Source organism: Protopterus annectens, chromosome 5.part0 (genome assembly GCF_019279795.1).
Source record: "Protopterus annectens isolate FY-2018-M chromosome 5.part0, PAN1.0, whole genome shotgun sequence".
Lineage (NCBI taxonomy): Eukaryota > Metazoa > Chordata > Ceratodontiformes > Protopteridae > Protopterus > Protopterus annectens.
In genome coordinates this window covers 1,566,636,376-1,566,662,611 of record NC_056735.1, presented here as the reverse complement: position 1 = coordinate 1,566,662,611, position 26,236 = coordinate 1,566,636,376, and the positions used below count along the sequence as shown (strand labels likewise).

At 41.2% G+C, this 26,236-nt stretch overlaps 1 protein-coding gene and 1 non-coding gene across 6 annotated transcripts in view; both read left to right on the top strand.

Moving 5' to 3' along the window:
• ATP5PF (ATP synthase peripheral stalk subunit F6) overlaps positions 1-26,236 on the top strand; it is a 108,780-nt gene that overhangs the window by 30,702 nt on the left and 51,842 nt on the right. For all 5 annotated transcript variants that reach the window (XM_044071365.1, XM_044071364.1, XM_044071366.1 and 2 more), the window contains exon 3: positions 7,004-7,128. In XM_044071365.1, coding sequence (XP_043927300.1) covers positions 7,004-7,128 — 125 coding nt within the window. The remainder of the gene's footprint in view (positions 1-7,003; positions 7,129-26,236) is intronic.
• On the top strand, positions 1,002-1,072 carry TRNAG-CCC. The gene has a single exon. It is a non-coding gene; the product is annotated as a tRNA-Gly (tRNA).

Genomic DNA, 26,236 nt, shown 5'->3' with positions numbered 1-26,236 from the left:
GTATGTTTTCTTTCTGCATGAAAAAGTGTAAGATTCTCTATTACTGACCTGTCCTTTATATTGTCATGCAGCCACGTCTCAGTATTCAAAAAATATATAAGTATTTCTCAACTTGTTCTTGTTTCAGTCTCAGGTAGTCCGTCTTGGCTATCCAGTGATCCCACATTAGCTAGCTGTATATAGTTGGTAGTACAGGCCTGTATAGTTGGTAGTACTTGTAATTGGTAGTACAGGCCTGTAGGGGTTATCTTTTTATAACCTGAACTTAATATCTGCTCTTTTCTTGTTCTCGGGCATCTTTCTCGCTTTTTTTTTTTCCTCCTTGTCCAGCATATTTCAGAAACATGTTCTACCAGTTTCAGGCATTTTATATAGTGAAGAGTTAAATACCCAGCTGTTGTAGGCCCCAGATACTCTACCAATTTCCAACCAGCAACATGTAGATGTTAGCTGTTTAATTTTTAGTAACTTCTGTCTACTGTGTTATTGTACCTTCAGTTGGAAAAATTGTGAAGTATTGGAACATTTATAAGTTCTGTGTTTGTGAAAATAATACTTTGCAAAACATTTAGTGCAAGGCAAGCACAGAGTATTACTGGTTTTAATATTCATATGGTTGTGCGAGCAAAATTTGCCAATTTTTTGCTTGGACCTTTCCAGACTTCCTCATTACTGCTTTACCTAGTAGATAACCTAGATATCTGGATGCATCTCTGAGTGAGTAACTTCATTGATGCCCATATGATCAAAGTGGAGATATCTGGATGCATCTCTGATCATATGGGCATCAATGAAGTTACTCACTCAAAGTGGGGCAAATCAGCAGCTTGATGTGTAAAGGCATATGACATACAGAAAAACTGTTGGGCAAGCTTTTTATGTAGTTGCTGTACCCCCTACATCCCATAGTTGGAGGTTTCTGCAAGTTGGAGAAAATTAGTCCATAATGGCTGCCATTAAGGAAAGTGTTTTTGTAGCAAACGAGTGATCCTTTTAGATTTGCATTGGTAGTTCAGTGGTAGAATTCTTGTCTCCCACACTAGTGACCTGGGTTAAATTCCCAGCCAGTGTCCTACCCCTTTTAAGATGCGCAACAGGTATCACACTTGTCTGTGGTGCTGAAAGATCAGACGGCAGTGGGTTTTTTTACTGTCCTAGATACATGGAGTAATTCAATACTGGCACTGTAACGCAGCATAAGGGGAAGTGCTGCACTCTTGAGTGTACTGTTCTTCAGATGAAATATTAAACTGAGACCCCCATCAACCCGAGTTGGTAACTCCAATGGATGTAAAGGCTCTTTAGGCACTTGTCAAAAGAGTAAAGGAAGTTCCCCCAATGCCCTGGCAATGGTTCCCTTTCCACCATAGGTCTCTGCTGAAGAGGTCACTAGCCTAGCTGGACTAGCCCAATCAACAAAGGATGGATGGATGAATATGATGAAAGATCCTACCCGAGGAAAAATTATCTGTCTGCTTGGAGTATAAAAATGCCTGTGCAAAAAAAAAAAAAAACCTAAATATTGCAGACTTCGTTGCATACTTGGGAGCAGTATGTCCTCCCATTATTTCCTTGCGAATAATTACTTATCCGGTCTGTCTTCCAATCTTTTCTAACCTTTTCTGACTCCTGTAGTTATGTGCCCTATTAATTCTGTTTCTTAAATCTGCAGTCTTCTGTTCTAGATTTAACTAAAAACTGTACCAGAGCTGGCCTTTTACTTAAGACTCCCCTGTCCTTTTCTCTTTGCATATACTGTAGCAATCCTTTATAGGGAATGCAGGCTGCAGTCCAAATATTTTCTTAGCCTCTTCCCAATCTGTTACTTTTCTCTCTCCAGTTTATTTGCTCCCAATACCTTGGTTCCTTTTGCCATTTTTCTCCAGTAAATTCCAGCCCCCTCTTGACTAGTCTCTAGACCTGTAATTGGTCATCCTTCACAGGAAAATATCCATTTTCATGTTGGCTTCGTTCTTGGAATACTTTGTGCTACTTTATAAATGAGACCCCCATCCATCTGAATTGGAATGGCAGCTGTTAAGGATCTGCATCTAAAATATTTCTTGAATTTTCCCCCATTTCATCATACCTTTCAATTTTAAATTATAGCTCTCTGCTTCTGTTTAGAGCTATACAGTTAAGGCTCCCATACATAAAGTATCTCTTCAAATTGGGTAATTCTAAACTACCTCCTTTTGTTGGAAGGATCAGCTTACTCCACTCTACTCTTGCCCTCTTCCTTCCCAGATAAATTCTTTCAACTTTTTTTTTTTTGTCTACAGCTTCTCCGCTAGTTGCTATTAAACGGACTTGAAACATTTTCACTGCTTGTAACTTGCTATCCATGTTCGTATACAATAACTTCCAGTTTCTCCGTTGTATCTTTCTTTGGTCTGTTCCCACATATCCTTAGCAGTCAGAATCCTTTTTTTAATTCATAACCGTAAATACCCACTTATGGGGACATGATAAAATTATTGAACAGTTCATGTGTGGGTAAATTAGTTTACAGCTATAGTCTACCTTTATATCTTGAAAAGACTTTACTGTTTCAAGATGTTTTACAGTACTGAGAGATCCTTTACTAGTTTTATTGGGTACAAAATATAGTCTGTAAGTAAAGCCAAATTTTCTTTATTTAACATACCAGTTATATCCTTGATCGCTTATTGTTTATATTTAGAGCCGTTGGCAAAAAAAAAATAGCGGGAAGAGGCTATCCCTGCCTTGTTAGGCAATGCAAGTATTTTGACAAACTGTCATCCTGCACCTTATCTGCAGAAGTACTGCAGAGCAATTTATTTTGTCGAGAAGCTTTGCAGAGTTGGTGCTGGTAGCTGTGTGGAACACTGAGGTCAGTGCAGTTTGCACCTCTGTTTAAGACTGTGTACCACTGAGTATTGCAGGTGGCTACCAGAAGTCTGCACCTTCCTCAAGTGCAGAATTTTAACTCTAGTATCAGAATTGTCCTTTAGGGTGTTTTTCCCATGTAATGGTTGCAGTTTTTTCTACCTTTTCTGTTCCTTAACACTGAGAATAGTTCTGTTCTTGTTCTGTGCGCCCCCCCCCCCAATCTCCCAAAAGAAATACAAATGGTTGTGTAGTGGTATGGTTACCAGCTGATGTCCCAGGGTTCAACATGACTAAGAGGCATCCAAATCGGTTCTAGAGTTTGTTGCTGAAATTTGAGCATGTCCTCAAATAGTGTATTCACCTGTCTTGCTTCCGGGATCCTAAAGTACGAATCATTTCACGTTTTAGATCCAAAACTGCATTACCCCCCCCCCCAAAATAAAATTCAATTGAGTAGACTATAGAAATAAAAAAAATAAATTTTGAGTAGACTCTCTAAATTAGCTTTCAGAAACCATGGCGGTATAAGCATGACAAAATGGGATAAAAGTTACAAAGGAGCACGTCTATATTAGTTGTATGGGGATCAACTTTTTGTCTACACAAGTTTTTTGTGGCTTTACATGAGCAAGCTAGATATTCATAGCCACCTGTCAGTGTTCATACTTGTGGCAAAGTGGCACATGGAGCTGTGTAGTGCTCAGAAGCTCTAATTTCATTGGTTTTTCCTCTCGTATACAATGGTCTCTTTGATCTTTTGTGTGTCCCAGTCATCTGAAATACTAACTTAAGATGCTGTTAATCAGTCTGGCATCGCATATATGCATTGTTTTGCATGTAATGTTTCTTTGGATAAACTAATTACACTTGTCAGATTTTTCACATAGTATTCATTTTGCTATTCTAATGTGAAATGCATTTAGTATTGCTAAACAGTGCAGTAGACACCAGTGGCTTTTAGATTTACTAATGCAGTAATGTCCACAGAAAATTCAAATTTACTGTGATCTCATCTAGGGCTCTATGAATAGTGTCCAAGTAGTAAATTATTGCCATTTTCTAAAAATCCCCTTCTGTCCTCTACAACCAGAAAAAGGAAATTCCCTTAACCTTGCCCAATATTCTGCAATGAAATATGTGTGTTTTTGTAGTTTGTACACTTACAAAAAATCTAATCTGAAGGCTTCACATTTATTCTTGTGTTACAGTGAATGGTATTTTATTTAACTGGGTTAGTGAACTGTTCCAAAAAACTCTTCGGCCATGACCAGATCTAGTTGGTAGTTGCAAGTAGGGAAAAGTGCATGTTTCTACACCTGTATTGCTTGTGTTTATAAAGTTGCACAGGTTAGTGTATGTTGTATAAAACTTATATAAAACCTATGATAAACAAAATGGGAGTGAGATGTATGCATGATTCTTGACATGCATTCGGTTTTTTTTTTCTTTGAAGCTGTAACACAGTATTTGTGCAGTAGTATTTGCATTTAAATGTTGAGCATATTGGAAATCTGATTGGTATATTTTATGCATGTTACAACATGTAAGCCTGCATAGGAAGTATTCTTTAGCAGACTGTTATTCTGTTTACAGTGGATATAAGTTTACACACCCCTGTTAAAATGCCAGGTTTTTGTGATATAAAAAATGAGACTAAACAGTTTCAAAACATTCCCACCATTTAATTGAAAAACAAACCTCTGTGTGTGTGTGGGGGGGGGGGGGGGGGGTTAAAAATAAACATACAATAAGCTGGTTGCATAAGTGTGCACACCCTTAAACTAATACTTTGCTGTAATTAAATCAAAAGGTGCTTCAACATTCAGTCTTTTTGGTTACACACCTGCCATCAATTAGAGACTCTGATAACCCCAAATAAAGTTTAGCTGTCTTAATGGTTCACAGATGGCTTACAAAGCATCAAAGGGATCTCATTGTTTGAAAGGTATCAGTCAGATTGAATATACCCTGAAACACCGTGAAGACAGTCATCAAAAAGTGGAGAAAATATGTTGCAAAAAACTGGACATCCCTCCACAATTGATGAAAAGACAAGATGAAAACTGGTCGGAGGCTGCAAAGAGGACCTACAGCAACACTGAAGGAGCTGCTGGAATTTCTGGCAAGTACTGGTTGTGTACTACGTGACAATCTCCCGTATTCTCCACATGTCTGGTCTATGGTGTAGGGTTGCAAGACGGAAGCCTTTTAAACAGAAAAACATCCAGGCCTAGCCAACGCTTGCAAAACAGTATATCAAGTCTCCCAGTAGCATGTGGGAAAATGTGTTATGGTCTGAGACCAAGGTTGAACTTTTTGGCCACAATTCCAAAAGGCCAAGTGTTTTTGCACCAAATGTACATCATCAAAAGAACACCATCCCCACGGTGAAGCATGGTGGCAGCAGTATCATGCTTTGGGGTTGCTTTTCTTCAGCTGGAATTGGGGCTTTAGTCAAGGTGGAGGGAATTGGTTCCAAATACCAGTCACTTTTGGCCCGAAACTTTCTGACATCTGCTAGAAAGATTGAGGAATTTCACCTTTTGGCATGACAATGACCCCAAGCATACACCCAAATCAACAGAAGAAAATTAAAGTTTTGGAATGGCCCAGCCAGAACCCAGATCTAAATCCAGTAGAAAAATCTGTGGGGTGACCTGAAGAGGGCTGTGCACAAGAGATGCCCTCACAATCTGACAGCTTTGGAGCACTTTTGCAAGGAAGCTTGGGCAAATATTAATTAAATCAAAAGGTGCTTCAGCAAGTATTGGTTTAAGGGTATGCACACTTATGCAACCAGCTTTATTGTACGTATATTTTATATTTTTCCCTTAAATTTGTTTGCTTTTCAATTGAATTGTACAGGTTGTAAGTCATATTAAAGGTGGGAACAGTTTTGAAATGACTTGTGGTCTTTTTTTTTTTTTTTTTTCTCAAAAACCTGGCATTTTAACAGGGGTGTGTACACTTTTTTTATATCCACTGTAACTTAATGTGTTTTGAGTTATTGTGGAATGGTTACCCAGAAAGCAAGTGCTAACATTTGAGAGCTTTTATTCCCAACGCTTTTCTGAATGGAGGTCAGATTAGGGTGACCGCATCATTGGTGTTGGATTGTAAGGGTAGTTTGCTTATGATGAGACTAGGGGTGGACACTATCTGTAGTTAATGAGCTAAAATGTTAAGATAAAGTAGCTTTTGTTGCATTAGGGATCCAGTTTCTATTTAAAGGGGTATAAATTTTACTGTTGAGTCTTTAGTGCTAGTTTTGCTCCCTGAAGTTGGTATGAGGATTGCTAGGCTTGTGTTTTGCATGATCTGGATGTTACTTGCAAGTATTCCAACTTCCATAAAGGGATTAGTAGGTGGGTGAGAATGTGTTGTGATTCTGGTACGTATAGTAAATGTTTATCTAAATTTAATGCCAAGATGCCTTTTGCTGGTTAATCTGAAAGGGTACTAAATCTACCTTGTATGAATTTTTTTTTTGCCCCAAACTTTTTTGATGACTTGCCACATTGTAGCTAGTACTAAAGGAATTACGGTCACTGCATCAGAAGTACTTGGTAGTGGTAAAATGATGGCCTGCACATCTGAGAGAAGGTTGAGGTGACAGTCTAGTAACGTCTTGCCTTGTATTCTGACCTTTCTAAAGGATTCCTCGTAGAGGTTGTATATTAAATCTTTGTTTGTTTTTTTTTTTTTTTTTTTTCCCCTGAGTGTCTGAACTGCAGCAGGGTTAGATGAAGGATCTCCAAGGCTTTAAAAGACACACAAGGCAGATTTCTTTTCTTTCAGGCAAATTATATACATGTGTAGGTAGTGTGGGATCAGTTAATGTTTCTGATACCCAAATTTATCAAGTCTAAGGGGATAATATGAATACAGTTGTGGGAATGTGCTCATTTTCTTTTAATTTAGTCCCAGCCCTTTGACCAATAACACGGCTGCTTAATGTGAGAATAAGTAAGTTGTGTATTACTGTCTAGCTGAATCTCTCAGTTCATTTGTACTTTTTTTTTTTTTTTTTTTTTTTTGGTAAAGGTAATTTTTAATGTAAAACCAGGTTATAAAAAAAATGTACTCTAGGCAAAATGCCGTTTGAGGAACTTGGTGAAGCATTACTAATATTTTACTTTTTGTACTGCAGGAACATTAGTGGTCCTGTCGATGCTGGTCAAGAGTACCAGAAGGAGATGAACGAGGATGTAGCCAAACTGCAGAGGCTGTATGGTGGAGGTGATCTGACCAAGTTTCCAGACTTCAGGTTTGAAGGTACAATTTATTACTTGGAGTACGAGACAGTACATAGTACATCTTCAGTTCATTTATCATCTGATCTCCTAAATCGGAGAAGAAAGTTCATGATTTGTTCACATGAAGGCAATACTTTCTGATGGTAACCAAGTGGCATATCTGTTAGGCTGTCACTGCAGATTTTGGAGATGTGCTGTTAGAGAGCCATGGAGGAGCTGAAAAGTCTGCAAACGCAAACCACTTGCATTGTGAGGGCATAAAAATGAAATGCTCAAGTGTTATGGTTTCTTTAAACATACAGTAGTTGCTTGTACTACTATTGGGCTGCTGATGTAGTGTAGAAAAGTTCATCACTTGCTCCACAGCGCACATTCATGTAATGCTGCTTTCAAATTTGTCTAAAGCACATATGATATGTGGTCTCAAGTAGATAGAGAGCAGTCAGTTGTGGGGCCAAGTGGATGGTTTAAAATTGACATTTGTATTACTAGGAAAATACAACTGGACCAAAAAGTGCCCATTTTAAATGGAAAGATTCATACAGGAGTGCCACTTAGTGCCAGGGTGGCAGTCTGTAAATGGGTGTTTGTGGGTGTGGGGAGGTGTCTTCTCACCTTCAAATAGGTCATGGAAGTAATAATTGTGGTTAAGCTCCATACACTAAGCTAGGATCGAGGTACAAAGCCAAATGTAAATGGCTGCTACATGTCCATCACAGAATACCAGTATGAAAATAGCCCCATCCCAGGTCAAATAAATCTTCCGGACAACTCCATAATCACCCAAAAACTGTTCATCTCATCACACAGTAGCTACAGGCCTTCAATTTGTTAATGCAAATCTCTGAAGCATGTGTAATAAAATACCATAATTGTATGCTTGGTTAGCTTTCCACTCTCTGATATGGTATGTGAAACTGAGCCGTGACTAAAAATCATCCTTGCTATTTTCTACTCTTGGTTTCTTTCACATCAGCTGTTGCAGTGTCTCTTCAGTGCCACTCTTGTACCTTTGATAGTTATGCCTGGCTGTTTCAGGTCTTGTCATGTAGTTCATGCATTGCTTTGCTGGATGCCATGTTTCCTCATGTGTGTCCCAAATTTTCACTATCTTGCACATGTATCCAAACCCCCTATAATATGTTTCTTGATCTGTGCTATTGGAGTTGATCTAGATTCTGCTGTGATTTCCTAATTTTTTTCTATCCCACAGTGTGCATCTTACCATCCTTCATAGGCACTTCTCATCCATTACCTTTAGCTTCTTCAGCTGCTATGCCTTCACTGCCTATGTTTGTTTCTGTACCTTAGAGATACTGGTTGCTCCACTGTTTTTCAGACTTTTCAGATTCTCTCTGTTGCACACCACCCCTAACACTCCATTCCATATCCCTCTGACTGCCTCACTCAGGCTCCCTATTCAACTAGCTTTCCCAGGTAATTTAAGCCGTTAACCTTTTTCCATTGTTTCCCTTTAATGTTCAGCTTCTTCTGACTTCCCCACTTGCCATTACAAATGTCTTAATCTGTACTGTTTCGTTCTCAGTTTTGTATTCTGTTCAGCTATCACTTCCTGAAGTATTATTCAGTGTGCATGTAATGCAGTTATCACCTGCAGAGGCTGGGGGGACAGGTCAGAGCTACTCTGTTAATGTAGTCCCATCACCAATATGAACAGTAATGGGCTCCGAGCTGAAACTTTATGCACATCCACTCCCACTGGGAACTCCCTCCGTCTGAACACTGTTCTTACTTGAATTATTGGGTCCTTGTACTTTCATCTGCACAAATACTACCAGTGTTTCTGGAACTTCAAGCTGTCATGGAACTGTCCACATCAACTTTCTTAGTACTTTGTCATGCTTTTTCCAAATCTAGGAATGCAGAGTTGGAACTTCATCTTTTCAACAACTGCTTTCTCTCCAGTCACCTCCTAGACCTTTAACTTGGTTTCTAACCTTGGAGCCTTTTTTGGCCACTGCTTGCAGCTCAATGTCTAACAGTGGTTTGTGCTGTGGGATGACGTTCACAGGAGATGGCTTTGCTGTCACTGATTCTACCCCAATGCCCTTTCCTTACGAGGCTGAAGTCTGGCTTAGTTGCATGTCTGTCTCTCTTATATATGATGATGTGACTTGTTGAACCATGTCTGCAGTACCATCAAGCCAGGTGGAGACCATTCTAGCCTTCCTTTGTTCCTGTTGCCCCACCCATGTGGGCCTAGACGGTCCTCCTATCCTGTTCCAGTGAGTCCGTTTGGGTCCCTTATATCAACTTTAACTGATGTCCTGCTTCGTTTAGTCAGCCCTGCATCTGTTGCTTGGATGCATTTTTTCCCCCCATGTCAAAACCTTGATTTTTGGGCATAGACTGAGATTATGAATACTGTCCTATCCTTACAAGAGGATAGTGAGACCAACTGTGTTATATGGGTTGGAGACAGTGGCATTGACAAAGGCAGGAATCTGAGCAGGACATGGCAGGGTTAAAGATGTAAGATTTGCACTGGGTGTGACGAGGGTGGACAGGATTAGGAATAAGTATATTAGAGGGTCAGCCCAGGTTGGAAGGTTTGGAGACTAAGCCAGAGAGGCAAGATTACATTGATTTGGACATGTGCTGAGGAGGGATGCAGAGTATATTGGGGGAAGATGCTAAGGATGAAGCTGCCAGGTAACGGGAAAAGAGGAAGGCATAAGATGAGGTTTATGGAGATGGGTGAGAGAGGACATGCAGGTGATTGGTGTGAGAGCAAGATGCAGAGGGCAGGAAAAAATGGAAACAGATCCGCTGTCGCGACCCCTAACTGGAGCAGCCGAAGGAGTCCTATCCTTACACTGTACGAGTGCTGTCTCTTGCTAATTTTGATGATCTCACTTTGGTCCTCCTGAAGTCTCTCCCTTTATAATTCCTAGACTGCTCCTAGTCTGTCCTCCAACAAGAGTAGTAGGTTGAGGATCCCAAGCTGTATGGCTTTGCTGCAGTGCCCCACCATCTTGTTTCCCCGATACAAAGCATGTCCAATCCTGCTCACAATCGGTGTCCTCCATGTACAAATTGCATCTTGTCAGTAAACCTATATTGACTGTAACAGTCTCTTGTTCAGCAGATTGAATGAAAGCTGGATGCAAAACCAACAAGAGCTGACTTTGATAACCCAAAGAGCAGGAAAGCGTGTCCATTACTGTCAGGTTTTCAGAATAATCCTTCCTTGACTCATTGAACGTGATGGACAGAGGCTAGGGGCTTTCCACTCTGTTTTCGGTACAGGACCTCCATGTGCAGTGGAATCAGCAGTATGGGTTTTCACTCCCACCATTGGTGTAAAAATATAAAGGGCATTTGGTCTTTAAGGTAAATGTGTTACTGCCTTGCATAATAGTAAATAATGCCATACCCCAAATCAGAATTTTGCACTTTTTTTTTTTAGAATGGGGATAAATACAGCGCCAACTTCCTGTTTCCCAAGCTGTAAGGTGTGGTGGCAACACTTAGTCAAAACTAACGTGGTAAAAAAAAATTAAAATAAGCAAACGCTTAACTATTTGGATGGTAGCAGTTGGTTCAAGCCAGTTACTATTCTAGGAGCAGATGCATCACCATTTGGTATGCAGGTAAAATGCATGAACCCCCGGACCAGTAAATAAACCACCAGCTGCAGGCATTGAGAACTGAATAATGACCATCTTTACTACTTTTACAAAATAAACTCCACCATAGGAAACCAAAACAGACTTTTCTCAAGCTATTCCAACGCTAACTTTTAAATGCTGTCTGCATCGAGCTAGAAGATACAGAGTCCATTACAGTTTCTAGCCAGTCCAGAATGTTGGAGCCCTTGTAAGCAGTGAATTTGAGCTATGTCTGAGAATCTAAAAGTTCCCAAGCAGGATTTCCTGTGGCTTTAGTTTGAATCAAGATTTCCCTTCCTGGTTTTATTAACATACACAAGGAAGGAGGATAAAATTCGGCAAAATGTGGGCCAACTCTGCAACCTTCAAGCAGCATGTTCTGCAACATTTAACACCTGCAGAGTCTAGCAGCATTTAAAATTGCACGGCATTATAGTGGAAATACACTCCCATACCATTTTGCTTATTTTCCTTTACATATTGTAACTTACTGAAAAAAGTAAGTACACAACAATTGTATTTTACCTTTCAAAATGTTTTTTTAATTTGGTACAACTAACATTTAACATTCTCTTGTTAATGTTTTACAGTAGCAGTCTTCAAATTGTGCCCGCTTTGAAGTGTAAAAAATCCACAGTGTTTTAACAAACTCGTTAAATCATTTTGCTCAGAATGTGTCTACGACATTTTGGAAAAGAGCACATTTTTCCATTATTGGAAACTTGCACACTTTTAAATTACGTTGTTAAAATGTCATGTAATGTGCAAAGTCCTTTTAGAATGCAGCACATCCCTTGAACTTGCTTCTGCAGCAAGTTTATCCTTTTTAATCCATTTAATTGGCATGTTTGGGTGTAACCTTATGTGCAGACTCAGCTGAATGCACTTCTGATGGTGACTGTCCCTGCAGTAATGCACTTTGCATTCAGCAGCACAAATTTGCTAACCAGACTTCTCATGAAATGCAATTGAATTTCACCTTCCAGGTTCATCATTCTTATTTCCCACCAAGTGTACAAAATCCCCCCAAAAATCCCAGTAGGTAATCTCCCACTGCACACCAGCTAGGAACAGGCCACAACCGCCTTTTCTTGTTCAGACTGTGGTTCCCAGCTCAGCAGTTTCATAGAGGGTATTTTATCAGAATGTGATTGACTCCTCCAAGTAGCGTAAAATAGGCGGCAGTTTTTGCAGATTTTTATACTGAGCAGAGGTAAAAAAAACATTAAATGCTCAACACTATCTACATTCTGTAATGGCATCCAGAAACTGAGCTTTTTACTTTATCTCCAAGAAATTTATAGACCACCAGTACTGGCAATCCTTCTACCACAATTTAATTGCAATGAAGTACAAAATTTAAGCAAAACACAAGTGAAAAATTGACTATTGTACGTGGAAGAGAAATAGTTTTTATTTATACATGGTAGGAGAACAAGTAATCTCTGATACAAAAATGTTGTCCTGAAATACTGATCATCAGTGGCAAGTGAATAAATTGTTGGGTATAAAGTGAGGTCTAGTAAGTGAAAAGTAGGAAGGACAGGGTCATAAAGATGCATGAAGGATACTTTAATATAGGATAATAAGAGTGATGGACCTAGAAATTGAGGTAAGCTTAGGTGGGAAAGTGTAGATGGAGGAAAGAATAGGGAAAGTAGAAGGTGGGAGACTGGTATAGAGGAGGAAAAGATTAAAGTTGCGTCTTGGCAGGGACATGTTCAGGTATTGATTTAGATATTCCTTTTAAAGCAAGTTTGAAGTAACTGGGATTTTGAATACATCTGATGACAGGAGGGAGGTTGTTCCAGGAGAAGGGAGGTTGTTCCAGGAGAAGGCAAGAGTGAGACTTTTCCTTATGGATTTATTGGGTTTAGAGATTAGAAGGAGGTGTTTGTAGGAGCAGCAGCAAAGTTTTCATGTAGGGACATAATGGGAGATGAGATTAGCAAGTGAAGGACTGGCAAGGGGTTGGTGGGAGGATGGAATGAGACTGATTAAAAACAGTGGCAGAAGTTGATTCTGGAATTCAAGCCAGTTACGTTTTTTCAAGGAGAGACTATGGTGAGAGCAATAGGGGAGGTTAGTGGCAAATCTAGCTATTTTTGTTATGTTAGTTCAGGTTTGGATGACCTTGTTTTGGAGGTTTGTAAAGATTGGGGCGGCATGTAATAGTGTTGGTAAAAGGAAAGCTTGAGCTAGGGGCAGTTTAGAGAGTTGGGAAGTTTTTGTCTAAAGTAATCCTAGCTTTTGGTGGGTCTTTTTTGATGCAATTTATATGGATGTCAAATTTAACTTCATCTATGTAGACCCCTAAAAGTTTAGTGTGAGATTCGACATTAACAGCTCTATTAGAGGGTAGACTGAGAAGGATGACGCGAGATGTTGGGAGAGATTTGGGGAGGAAATTAAATTTTAGTTTTTTATTGGGGTTAAGTAGGAGTTGGTTAGATGTGAGCCATGATTCGACTTGATTGAGGGAATGCAGGTGGGGTAAGTTGTCAGAGGTGGTGATGGATTGCATCTTGCTCAAGATGCAACAACCAACCAGCTTCCAAAAGCAATGACTCCTTCCCATGCCTGCACTTTGCTGATTTTTCTTCCACAATGCTGCCCAGTTACAATGAGAATCTAGTTTGCTTCTTTACGAGGCACCATAAGACTGCCTTCAGCTTCTGTTGTGGTAGAGAAGCCCCCTGTGTGGAATCCTCTGTCAGAAGATTGTCTGGGACTGCCACTTGTAGCACAGGCTAATTATGGGGATATTTTAGTTAGATAATGCACTGCCTGTGTAAACTTTGTACCTTAATGAAAGTAATGTCTGGAGGCATTTTATTTTGTCTGTAACATTTGTGGAGTATAGGCTGTGTTCACTCTTGTGGCAGCTTATTTATTTATCCCCCCCCCCCCCGTCAGAGCAAAGTTTAATTGAAGGAGTTTGACAGGATTTAGTGGCTCGTTATACTTTACATTGTGTAAGGGTGTGTGTAAGTATGTTGCTTGTGAACACTTACTCGTTCCAGTGAAGCGTACTGTATCTGAAGCATCCTCTTCAGTCAGTACTTACCCCTTCTACTGATTTGACTTTTGCTGCTGTTAGAAGAAAAGAAAAAACTTGCCAAAGTGCCTTTGCAGACTTCATGGGCTCAATCAATGCTTCAGTAAATGGTGGGTGACTCTACTGCCTGATTTTGTTTTTGGAAAACTTGCTTATCTTCAGAACACTTGCGTGTGTGTGTTGTTTAAGCCAACCTAGACCTGGAGTTGGCCACATCTTCAGCTGTTCATATTCGAACCACGCATGGCAGAACCATCTTTTTCTAGGGCTTTATAAGTACCCTATGGGATGCTGCCCAGTGTAGCTGGGGAAATTACTTCTTGATGGGGCAGAAGTCTGTCTGTCCCCAGTAATACCTGTAAAGGGAAAAACAAAACGTTAAACATTGTTCATCTGAAGACGTGGTATGTTTGGAAAGCATTATCTTCATAGCAGTAAAAAGTTGTTTGTTGCCCTTTAAGAGACCAGCAGAAACATACCTGAAGGAGTCTGAACATTCTGAAATAGACTGGGACAGGGCTTCTACAGTATTTTTACAAGTGCGGTTTCAGAAAAATCTTTGTCCTTGCAACCTCCTTTCTAAGGACTTTTACTTTTCTCAGACTGTAGCAGCATGCATGAGGTACATTTTATGGGAACAAATGGATATTTGCCCCTGAACTGAGGACAAGCAGATGTACCTCATTCTACCTCCATTCATCCATTAATGCCAGCCTTGAAGGATGTATTTAATGCAGTTTATAGCAGCTCTGATTTTTATCCTTCAATTTCCAAAAAAGAAGGTAGGCTTTATAAGGTTTCTGAAAGTAAAGCATTTATTTTCTCACCTTGGGTCTAACCCTTCATGTCATGTCTACATCTTCACCAACTGGGAAGGGGCTGTTCTTTCATAATCGCATGTGAAAGTTTGTCCTTCTTTGTACAGAGAGTTTTGAGAGAGTTGGCTACCTTCCCCCCCCCAGGTAAAACCTTTCTGAATTTTGTTACTAACACTTATCAAGTATCTGAATATGGCTTGGAGAGTGTATATGATTGTGCAGATACTGCCTAGGGTCACTTTTCAGACAAGGCAAGTCTGAAATTTTTAAATCTGCTTTAGGTAAGGTTTTATTTAGCAATCTACTAATTAGGTCCTCCAAACAGTTTGAGAGCTGGAAGTTTAATTTGGGGAGTTTGCAAGATGTATTTTTAGGGTCCTCCCCTCTCGACAAATCTTGCACATCTTTCACGTTTGCAAAAGAAAACAAACCATCTCTACCTTCTCGAACCAGATTAAAACAAAAAATGGCAGGAGAACGGTATCCTTTTATTAAAAAGGGATGGTCTCCAACTTCAGAGGATTATACCACCAGCATTCTTTCCCCCTTCCCATACCTTCCTGTCCCCTAACTCTGTATCAGCAACTGCCTCTGTACATTACCCTTTGGCAACATATGTAGCAGACTCTTGGGTGTTTGAAGGTGGTTTAGGAGGGATACAGTTGGCACTGGGTACAAATTATTCCTTTCAGGGTACTCTGTCCCCACTGTTAAAACCAAGCAGTACCCCCCAGTTTCTTCAGCGCATATGCTTACCCTAAGAGTTGTAGAATCTGTCAGTAAATTTAAAAGGAGCAAGGGCTTTGTTTCTAGTACCAAAAAGTCATCTCGAGTCCATTTTGTAGATCTTTCACATACAAATTCAGAAAGGAAAGCTCCAAAATGTAAAATATTTTATTCTTTTCAAAGGCTGTTGTGTTGCTTTTCCCAGGAAAGCTTCCTAGTAATATTAGATCTAAAAAGATGCATGCCATCACATTCCCATATCCAAGTTTTGGTTTTCTGTATCTGTTATGTTATCAATTATCTGCACTACCCTTTGTGTTATCTACAGCTCCAAGGGTGTTTGCAGTGAGCTGTGACTGGAACTAGACACTTCTAAATTATTTATTTATTTATTTATTTTTTTTTTAAGTTTGAATGGCATTTACATATTTATTTTGATGACTTATCTTTGCAGAGTCTCTCTTACCAGGTGTCAGTAACTTCAGTGGTTTCTTCTGACCAGTCTGGGGGTTCCAGGTAAATGTTCACATTTTTGTGATTCTATCTCATAAGATTATAGGTTCATAGATTAGTACTAGGCTAACTGCCCTTGCGAGCCATTTTAAGCCTAGCCAATTATCCCTTGTGAGACTCAAAACCCTGCACCTTGTGTTTGTAAGGCAAACACCTTAACCATTAGGCCACCTTTCCAACCCCTTTGTCTTTCTAGAATGTCTTAAATGCATTAAAGGCCTTCTGTTGCAGTGCAAGAGGAGGTAGATTCTTTTATAGGATCGGGGACATGGATCAGAGACATGGATGGAATCCCAGGGGTAAATTTTCTGTTTCCCATCCAGTTATCCAGGTTGTGCTTAAAAAGGGATAGAGTGCTTTAATGTGGAGAGGGAGTGTCTTCCATAGATGAGGGGGTCTCTGGGACACAAATCTGTCCCACCAACAAGTCCTGTTGTTGTCACAGACCAGGTTGAGGCCACCCATGTGGGTTACTCGAGTGGAGCTTGACTTGCTGATATGCAGCAGTCCCATCACTGTGGGGTCCATGATTGCCTTGTATGCTAGACAGAGGTCACTTCTATGAAACGGAGTAAATCTGTGTATGGTAGATGTTTGAGGTTCTGGATTCTCCTGGTGAAGAACATCTGGGCTCTCCAGCTGCTGCATGTGCTTGGCAAGGTACATGCCGAAAGGTGTGTGTTACTCAATAATGGGCCTTGTAAGGTAAGAATACAGGGATGTTATGACCCAAGGTCTTGTTCTTGGATGAGATACCCTTACTTATGAAGTGGGCCATGTAGAAGGCTTTCCATACCGTCAACATGGTGGTCAAGTCAGGTTGCTGTCAACCTGGGTGCCCAAATCCTCACGACTGAGTGCTTAGGATGTTATGTGATTTTTGTGGGGACGTCACTCTCCCCAAAGGGCATTTATTTGGTATTCAGCTTGAGGCCATTTTTCTGGCACCAATCATTTGTGTGAGTGATACCCTCTTGGAGGATGTCCACATCACTAGAGGAATTGATGACGGCACCCAGCTTGCAGTCCTCTGCAAAACTTGGTCAGCCATAGCCCACTGGTTTTGGCCTGCACCTCAGAAAAGTATATCCCAAATAAGAGGCCCCAAGCCCAAACCCTGGGGTACGCCACTTGTTATGGGTTTACTGCTTGAGGTGGCTTTGGAAACTTTTTTCCTGAGCTGCTGAATAAGTCTGACTTCAGCCAGAGTATTTTTCATGGGGATCATGGCATATAGGCTTCGGATTCCACTTGCCAGGTTGCACGTGAGAAAGATGGAGGTGTTTTGCCACCTCTAGAATTTCAGATTTCAAAAAAAGAACTCCAGTGGTGGAGACCATAGATAACAAACATTCAGGTGTTCCTTTTTCTTCTCAACCTTCCAAATCAATCTGCAATTTTAGGTTTTCTGTTTAATGCTCTACCTTTGTTTACTGGGATGGTCCAGCTGGTTGACTTTGCCCATTTTCAGCAGTTGCCTGGGAAGAAAAGCTCCCCGATTTTAAAATACTACAGGAAATGAGAATTTGTAAAGTAAGGAGAGATTAAAGTGAATTGTAATACATGTGATTAAGTGAGTTGAAACTAATGTGTCAGCAAATTCAGTTGGGTTAAGTGCAAGAGACAATTTAGATGCGACGAAGGTGACTGTAATATTTCATGTTTGCAAGTTTTAGGTCCACCTTTATCAGTAATCTGTGGAAATCTTAAGGAAGATCGTCGTATAATAGAGTATTTGCTGTGTGGATTAGGAGAGTGTAACAGGTATGGAGCAAGGGAAGATGGAAAGCTGTAGAAGAAAGTGGACATGGGGTACTTGCAGTAGTATAGGGTAAGGGAGAGGAGTTCTGTACACAGACAAGCTATAGGAGAAAGAAGAGCTGGATTATGGCTAGAGTGTGGTTAAGACTAGGTTTTTGTTTTTTCCAGTGGAGAATGGACAAAGCAAATGCTTGGGGGGGGGGGGCAGTTTCATTGGGCATGAAGTCGCTAGGCGTTTGTCTCTGAAAGACAAAAGCACATGTTGTTAACACTAATCCATACCTTTAAAATATCAACCTTTGGTCCCCAGGACATCTAGAAAACCACAGCACAGTGGTTGTAGTATATAAAGAACCAAGGGGGTACCAGGTCGTAGCCTGTGTGCAGGCTGGCTGTGATGGCTTGGGAGGTGACTCTTCCACACTCAGTAGCCCCCAAAACATCTTTCATTCCATAGTGGCAAACAAGCTGCGCAGGACCAAGAGGGGCACTTGTGAATGGAAATGAGTAGGTCTTCAGGAATTGTGTTGCTTCCAAGAGGCAAGAAAAAAGGGTTTCTAGTTGTTGCCTAGTTTATCCCAAACTGGGCCCCTGTTTTTTTCTTTTCTTTTTTTTTTTTTTTTAATGTACTGCTGGTGCTCAAATGTGTGGGGTACTAACTTCTGGACTCTTATTCCTCTGTCAAGGTACATCTAGTGGCCATTTCAGCATGTCTGCCAATGGAACCCCAGTTCTATGTTTTGTGTAAAATTTTACACAGGATACCTCCTTGTAAACGGGTTTCTCCTTCCTGGGATCTTAACTTGTGCTGGAAAAGTTAACCAGATCTCCATTTGAATCTGCCCCTAAGCAGACACAAAGTTAATTGCATGGAAGACTGTTCTTCCACATGTCAGAGCAATGAGAAGAGTATATAGAGTTGCAAGCTAAGAACCCTGTCTGGCCACCTATATATAAAGAGGCTTTCATTACAAACAAATCCTTTATTCATGCCAAAGGTAGTTTCAGGGTTCAGTTTGAATCGAGCCATCAATTTCCCCGTGTCCGAATCCTCCGTACTAGGAAGATTTCTCCACACACACTGGATATGCATAGTCTACTCTAGTAGTATATTGACAAGAATAAGTTCAGAAAAGCTGGTCCGTTATTTGTTATGCTGGGACAAAGGACAACCAGTGTCAAAAACAGACCTGTTTGCAGATGGTTGTCCTCTGCTGTTGCCTTTTACTATTCCCACCATGGTAACCACTTTCAAAACGGTGTCAAAGTGTTCTCTACCACAGCCTTGTCTCCTGTGGCATATTGGAAAGGGGTGGACCTAGAGGCAGCCTGATGGTCCTCTGTACAAGGCATTACAAATTTGATCCCTTTTTCTAGATACAGGGACTTTTGGATCCATATCCTCCTCCCAGGTTGGTTGTATAAACCGTGATTCATTTGAAGATCTACTGTTATGGGGAAGTGCAACTTGCACAACTGTACACTCTTCATACCAGGTGACGGATCAAAAAAGTTGATCTCTGACAACTATATGCACTGTCTGCCACAGATAATGGCAGTCTGTGGGTTGAGTGTTTTAGACGGAGAAGCCATATTTGTGCTTTTAAGATTTCAGAAATTTCAAAACTCCATTCTCCAGGATGATGAGTGAACATTGAAACGTTCTTCATGTTTCACTCTTGCAGTCATTACATTTGGGGTTGTCTGCTTGCAGTAGCCCTCAAGTTGGCCTGCTTAACAAAGTCTTGGGTCTTGCATCAGTTGCTGTCCCTTCTTCCATGACGTCAGGTCATCAGGGTTATAAAACATGCAGCCGACACCATTACATCCGTCTTTCTTGCTGTGCTGTGCCCGAAGCAGAAGCGGTTTGCAAGTGCCTGTTGTCCAACTCCGGCTATGAAACCCGAAAATGAAAATTTCAGAAGTCTTCAACTAAAGCCAAGTACCCCATTGGGGAAACATTTTCTTGCTCCTTACCAATGTCTGTGAAAGTTAATAATTGCATTACTTGTGGAAAGCAAATGCCTCCCAAAGATTTTCATTTGTACTGTATTCCTTGCCTAGGCCCTGACCACGACGTACCTTGTGAACACCCTATCTGTCGTCTGTATATTTTCACTTCTAAATATTTCGGTTCTCAATTCAATTATCCAGAAATTTCATCGGTTAGTCATCTGACTACCGGTATTCGGAAAAAACGCAGGCACAGGCTGGCTAGGTCCAAAGCTGCTGACGACGCTTCTAAGCCAGTCACCAGTTTGCCGGTACTCCGTGATGTGCTTTCACAGCCCCTTATACCCACTACTTCTGATTCACTGGCCTCTACTGAGACCCATTCAGAGTCCGGAATGCCGCGAGATGCTTCAGCTGTGGACCCTGTGGATGTCTCTAGCTTGGATGGGTCCGGAGCCGCTGTGCAGGCACCGGCTTCTGATGGTGTATTCAGGCATACGTACTTGCATATTAAACAGACTCCTTCATTTAGGCCTAAATCTCGAACCATGCCTAAGAAACCAACGCCCAGGCCACATGCTCAGGCCTCTATGCCTAAAAAAAAAAAAAAAAACAAAGAATGGCTGAAGATCTTATAACTAATCAGGGGAAGCCAACCACCCCCTTCTAAGAGACCTAGGACTGAAGTGGTTTATGAATCATCTGACCAGGATTCTGATTTTTCTGATTCTTCTGATTATCTGAATTTACCCTTCTCTACTTGTGAGGATTCTGATGCAGAGAACTCTATTCCCTCTGCTTTCCCTCCAGAGGACTTTTTTGGTGAAACCTTACATACTCTAAGGGAGCATTTCCACTGGGAAAGCCAGGATTTTTCTGATTCAAAAAAGAGGCTTGGGGATTTCTTACTCCTTCCCCTTTAGCTACATCTCCTGTACTAGACATTGTTGATGGTGCCTTTTCGGAGTCTAGTTTGGCCCCTGATTCTTTGCTTTCTTCTCCCAGAAAACCCGACACATATATTACAGGGTTCCTGATTCACACAAGTTCCTTTTTAAAAATCCTATTGTGGATCCAGAGACTCTCACAGGGACCCAAGGGCATTAATGCTTCTACTGCTAAAAATCCTACCCCTTCTGAGACTCCAGGCCACTGGATAGATGGGGTAAGAAGGTTTACACTTCTGCAGCCTTGGCCATTAGGGCTGTAAACTGCCAGTTTCATGTGTTACAGTATCAACAAAATGTTTTTGGATTGCTTAAACAGAAAAGGATGTTGATTCCTGACTGCTGAAACCAAAGAATTACAGGATTTAATGCATTCTGCTGAACAGGTTGGGAAACGTACTTTGCAATGTGGATTCATTAGAGGCCTCTTGCAGGGCTGCTGTTACTGGGTCTGTGCTTGGCTTGAGGAGCAATCTTTGCCTGATACTGTTGGATGCTCCCTTAAATCAGGACCGCCTGTTTGGCAAAGCTGAGGAAGTTCTTAAAAAGGTGGAAGATGAAGCTAAATCTATGCAAACTGTTAAAGATTTCTTACAAGTTCAGCCTCCAATATTTAGTGGGCATTGGCCGTCTTAAGAATTGGTCCTTTCCAGCCCCTTCCAGGTCTTCTCAATCCAAACCCAGACGCAGCAGAAACCCCAGGTTTCAGTCCCAGAGGACGCACAAGACTAAGCAGTGGGGGGTTTCCGCATCCAAATCTGGTAGTAAAACTCCCCCTATGGAAAACTGTCTCCATGACTTGTTTTTAAAGCTTTCAAGCACTTTCCAGCTGAATGCTCCTTTAGGTGGAAAGATTTGTCTGCAGGCAAAAAACTGGGAACTTATTACCCGGGAGAAATGGGTTTATAATAGTGTCCCAAGGATACAGATTCACTTCCACACGTTACCAACACCAAGCTGGTGGCCAGATCTACCCCCAAATCAGTGGGCAGAGGCCCAAAATCAAGTACTCTCTCTCTTAAGCATGGGGGCTATTCAGTTTGTACCAGAAGAGGAAAAGGGACAAGGTTTCTATTCGAGACTTTTCCTGGTACCCAGAAAAGGCCAGTTCTTGGCATCCCGTCCTGGACCTTTCTGGTGATTCCAAAATTCGGGATGCTGACTCTTCAGCTGCTTCCTATGCTAGGCAAAGATGCCTGTTTGGCAACACAAGACTTGGGGATGTGCAGGTATGCTTCTTTTTTTATCAGTTCTCTGCACTGCCCTTTGGCTCATCTACTGTGCCCAGGGTATTCACAAAGTGCCTAGCTCCAGTCATTGCATTTTGCAAGCAAAGAAATATTCAAATATACCCATACCTGGATGATTGTGTAAGGCAGAAAGTTAGGACATTCTTTTGAATAATCTGGCTTTTGTTCAAAGAGTGGTGACTTGTCTGGGGTACACCATAAATGAAAAGAAATCACACCTGGTACCCTGTCAACAAATTATATTCCTGGGAATGAGCTTTAATACAACTTCCCAGATGGCTTTCCTCACGCCAGAGAAATGGATTCATTTGACAACCTACCAAAAAAAACGCTATCTGCAAGGCAAATACTGCAAGCCTTGGGGTTCATGGCCTCCTGCATTCTTCTTCCAATTCCATATGCAAAGCTGCATATGAGGAAACTACAATGGTATCTCAAAAGCCTATGGTGCCAACTTTCTCAGGATCTAGAAGCAATGATTCCTATCGTACCTTGCCTTCACCTAGAGTTCCTCTGGTGGGCAGAGGCCTGCCACCAAAACAAGGGACTACCATTCACACTACCCCTTGCCACCCAAACCATAACAGACTCATCAGACTATGCATGGGGGGGGCTCACCTGGCAGGTAAGTGCATTCAGGGCAAATGAAAACTAAGTCGAATGCACCTGCATATAAATCAGAAATGTTAGCTGTACAGAATGCTCTGACAGCCTTAAAGGACCACATTCTTCCAGGACAACTAATAGTAAAGACTGACAACACCACTGTCGTGGTACATAAGCAGGGGGGGGGGTACACATTCTTGCCCCCTCTGCAGACTATCCATGGCATTATTGAACACCGCCTTGAGCTACCAAGTGAATCTACAAGCTCGGTTCCTGCCAGGAAAACTAATACACTGGCAAGACTAAGCAGAAACCTCATGGACCCACACGAGTGGAAACTGGAACAAAGGATTTTCCCCATGTTGACAAGCAAATGGGGGAGCCCAGATATAGACCTGTTTGCCCCCCCCCCCCCCCCCCCCAAACCATCAGTTTGACAAATTTTGCACAAGGATTCCCCACAAGCTAGCTTAAAGTCTATTCTCTGGGATCAGTTTATGCCTTTCCTCCTCTGATCTTTAGTAGTACTTTGGAGAGCAAACAGGACAAACCAAGGACAATTTTAATTGCAACAGGCTGGCCATGCCAACACTGGTTCCCCCTCTTGTGCAGTGTCATGCTTGGCCCCATGGCATCTGCCTCAGACTCCTTCCCTGTTGTCTCAGCAGGAGAGACAGATTCTGCACCCTCAGCTGCAAACCCTGAACCTAGCAGTCTGGCTAATTACCTAATCTCTCCTTTACCATCCCTCAGTAAATCGGTGATTGATATCATTTTAGAAGCAAGGAGGCCTAGTACTAGAAAATCTTGTGCTGCAAAATGGAAAAGCTTCTGTGCCTGGAACCAATTTACCTAAGATTCTACCATACTTGACTGAGATGCTTCATAAGGGCTTGTCCTTTTCCTCCATCAAAATTCATGCCTCAGCCATTTCAGCTCATTATAACACAGAGCCTCCCCTTTTTGCTCACCCACTGCTGAAGCAGTTCCTTAGAGGGGCCAAAAAATTAAGGCCACCCAGGAGAGCTCCAACTCCAGCCTGGGACCTTAACTTTGTCTTGGAGAAACTCACTCTTCCTCCTTTCGAGCCAGCTGCTACATCAGATTTAAAATTCCTTTCTTGGAAAACAGCTTTCCTTTTAGCAATCACTTCAGCAAGAAGGGTATCTGAATTACAGGCCCTTATGGCAGTGGAGCTTTTCATTATCATTCATGCAGACAGGTTGTCCCAGTCTCTCCATGCCCAAGGTGGTATCCAGTGTGGCTCTTAATCAGTCCATTAATTTGCCTACCTTCTTTCCAAACCCACATAACAAAGGGGAACGGATACTGCACTCCTTAGATGTGCACAGACAACTTGGATTCTACTTGGACAGGACTAAACCTCAAAGGAAATTTGAACAACTGCTGGTGTCATTTTTCTGCAGGGACAGAGGGGAAAGCTATTTCAAAGCAAACCATTTCAAAATGGATAGGCAACTGCATTCATTTTTGCTATAAGCACCATGGAAAACCTATCCCACAGGGCATCAGACCCCATTCAACCAGGGCTGCATCTACCTCTACAGCCTTACTCTGAGGCATCCTAACCAGGGACATCGTAGAAGCTGCTACCTGGAGTTCTGTGCATACTTTCACCAATCATTATCATTTGCCAATTTTCTCTAAATCCAGAACTGGCTTTGCCACTGCAGTCTTGCAGGGCCTTATAGCTGGTCCTAATTCTATTTAAATTCCTCCTCCCAACCTTTATATCTGGGTAGATTCCCAAAGCTATGACTGCAACAGTGGTACACTAATAACATAGTACAGTTGTGTACATTTACCATAAATGTTCGAGTGTTTACACTGTTGCAGTCCTGGTTACCCTCCCTCCAGCCCCCTTTCTTCTTTTGGCTATACCTCTACTTTTCCTTACTATGTTCAAAAGCTTCTTGGTGCGGTATATCCTTGTATTTATACATTTTAATTGCTTCCCATTAGGGGGCACCTGACATCTTTGATGTAATGGCGTTGGCTGCATGTTTTATACTACTGACGTCATGGAAGATGAGACTGCAACTGACACAGGACCCAAGACTTTGTTGAGGGCTACTGCAAGCCCATAACCCCAAATGTAATGACTGCAACAGTGAATACACTCCAACATCTACATTTATGGTAAATGTACACAAATGTACTTTACTCTGTCTTCCTCTGTCTTCAGTAAAATTGATTAGCTATTGCCTCCTTCAGTAGATGATGGCTCCACATTCATGAATTCCTCAAGTACTTTCTGATCCTCCATAGATATGTTTTCTCATCTCAGATTAGAGTTTTATGTACATTACTGCTTGTATCAAACTCAAACTTACTTTCCCCATAAAACGGACTTTTAACATTGATTCACTTCTGCCCAACAGACTGGCTGAAGGGAGCATCCAGCGTAGAAAAGCACTAAAAGACTTCCTTTGTACCAGAAAGTTAATATGAAACCGCTGGGTTGCGTCTCTTCTCCCCCCCCCCCCCCCCCCCGCCGACACACATACTTTTTTACTCCCTTCTCATATTTATGAATCTCGTCACTTGTCAAATCTTAATCTTTTTTTTTTATTGTTTTGTCTTCAGCTATCCACTGTGCACCTCCTGTTGTATTTGCAAATTGAAATTGGTTTGAGTCGCAAACATATTTACTGTTTAAGTGATGGATGAACTGGTCAGTTGATCCTTTTTTTTCTCTCTTTACAAGAAACTTTAAGTTAAGACATGGGCAGTCATACATTTATGTAAATGAAAACAAACCGTCTTGATGTGAATATCACATGTATCCAGTCATTGTCGGTCAAATATTGCATGGCTCATTCAAATCTTGCCTTCTTTCCTTTGCCCTGCATGTATTGTTCCCACAATTCCCATTTTTGCTGATTAATTTGCTCCTAACCAGAACTATTTTCAGCCTTGACCCTGATCTCTCTCTGCATCCGAGTACTTCTGAGGTTAATAGATTGATCCTAGCTTGCCATATTTGTAAAATTTGTGATATTTTTATTAGTAACAGTGGATTAATCCAAATTTCAAAACTGTTGTATCTGTACAGGTGAACATACAGTAAAATATCTCTAGCATCTTAATGCTACAGTTTTGGCTTTTACAGTGTTGCCTTAATCTCTGTAGCAGTTGCTTTAAGATTTTGCCTGCAGGTGTTCTTTTAAAACATCCATAAACTGCTTAATATTCCTTTTTTAAACAGAGTTGAAGTGATACTGGGTGACTGATGGTAGCCTCTTGGCCTACCATAGTTATGGAGGGCAAGCCAGCCATAGACCTATGGCTTATGATCAGTTTCTAAACTCATAACTGAAATGTGTTAGCAGTTTTCATTTTAGAGGGGTGCAGTAACTTTATAGCTTAAAGATTAAAGAACTTGGCTGGTGCCCTATTAATTAGCATTTGCAAGTCACTTGCTGTAGTGCATCGTAGGTCGTCTTAAAGGATAAATTTCAATACTTCAAGATGATTGCAAGCTGATCAACAGGCTTATTAGAAGTCTTGTGAAAACTGCAATTGTAGGGAAAAAATATAGTGAAAATTAAATGGTTAATGGCTTGGCATTGCGCGGCCTGGATGCCAGCAAATAAAATTTGGAGGCAGTAACATATATTAGAGGGGGAGAATAGAAAACTGTCTGGGAGGAATCTTGCTGCTGTTCGACAAAAAGCAGTTTAGGTTTCAGCTTTGGTACAGAAGATGGCTTCCAGTAATTTGGAGGGGAAAAATAAATGCAAGATGCTTTAACATGAGTGGAACACTGAAGTAAAGTGGAACATTAATGTTGGAAAAAATAGCTCTTCATATGAACTGACAAAATCCAACTTTGAAGTGAA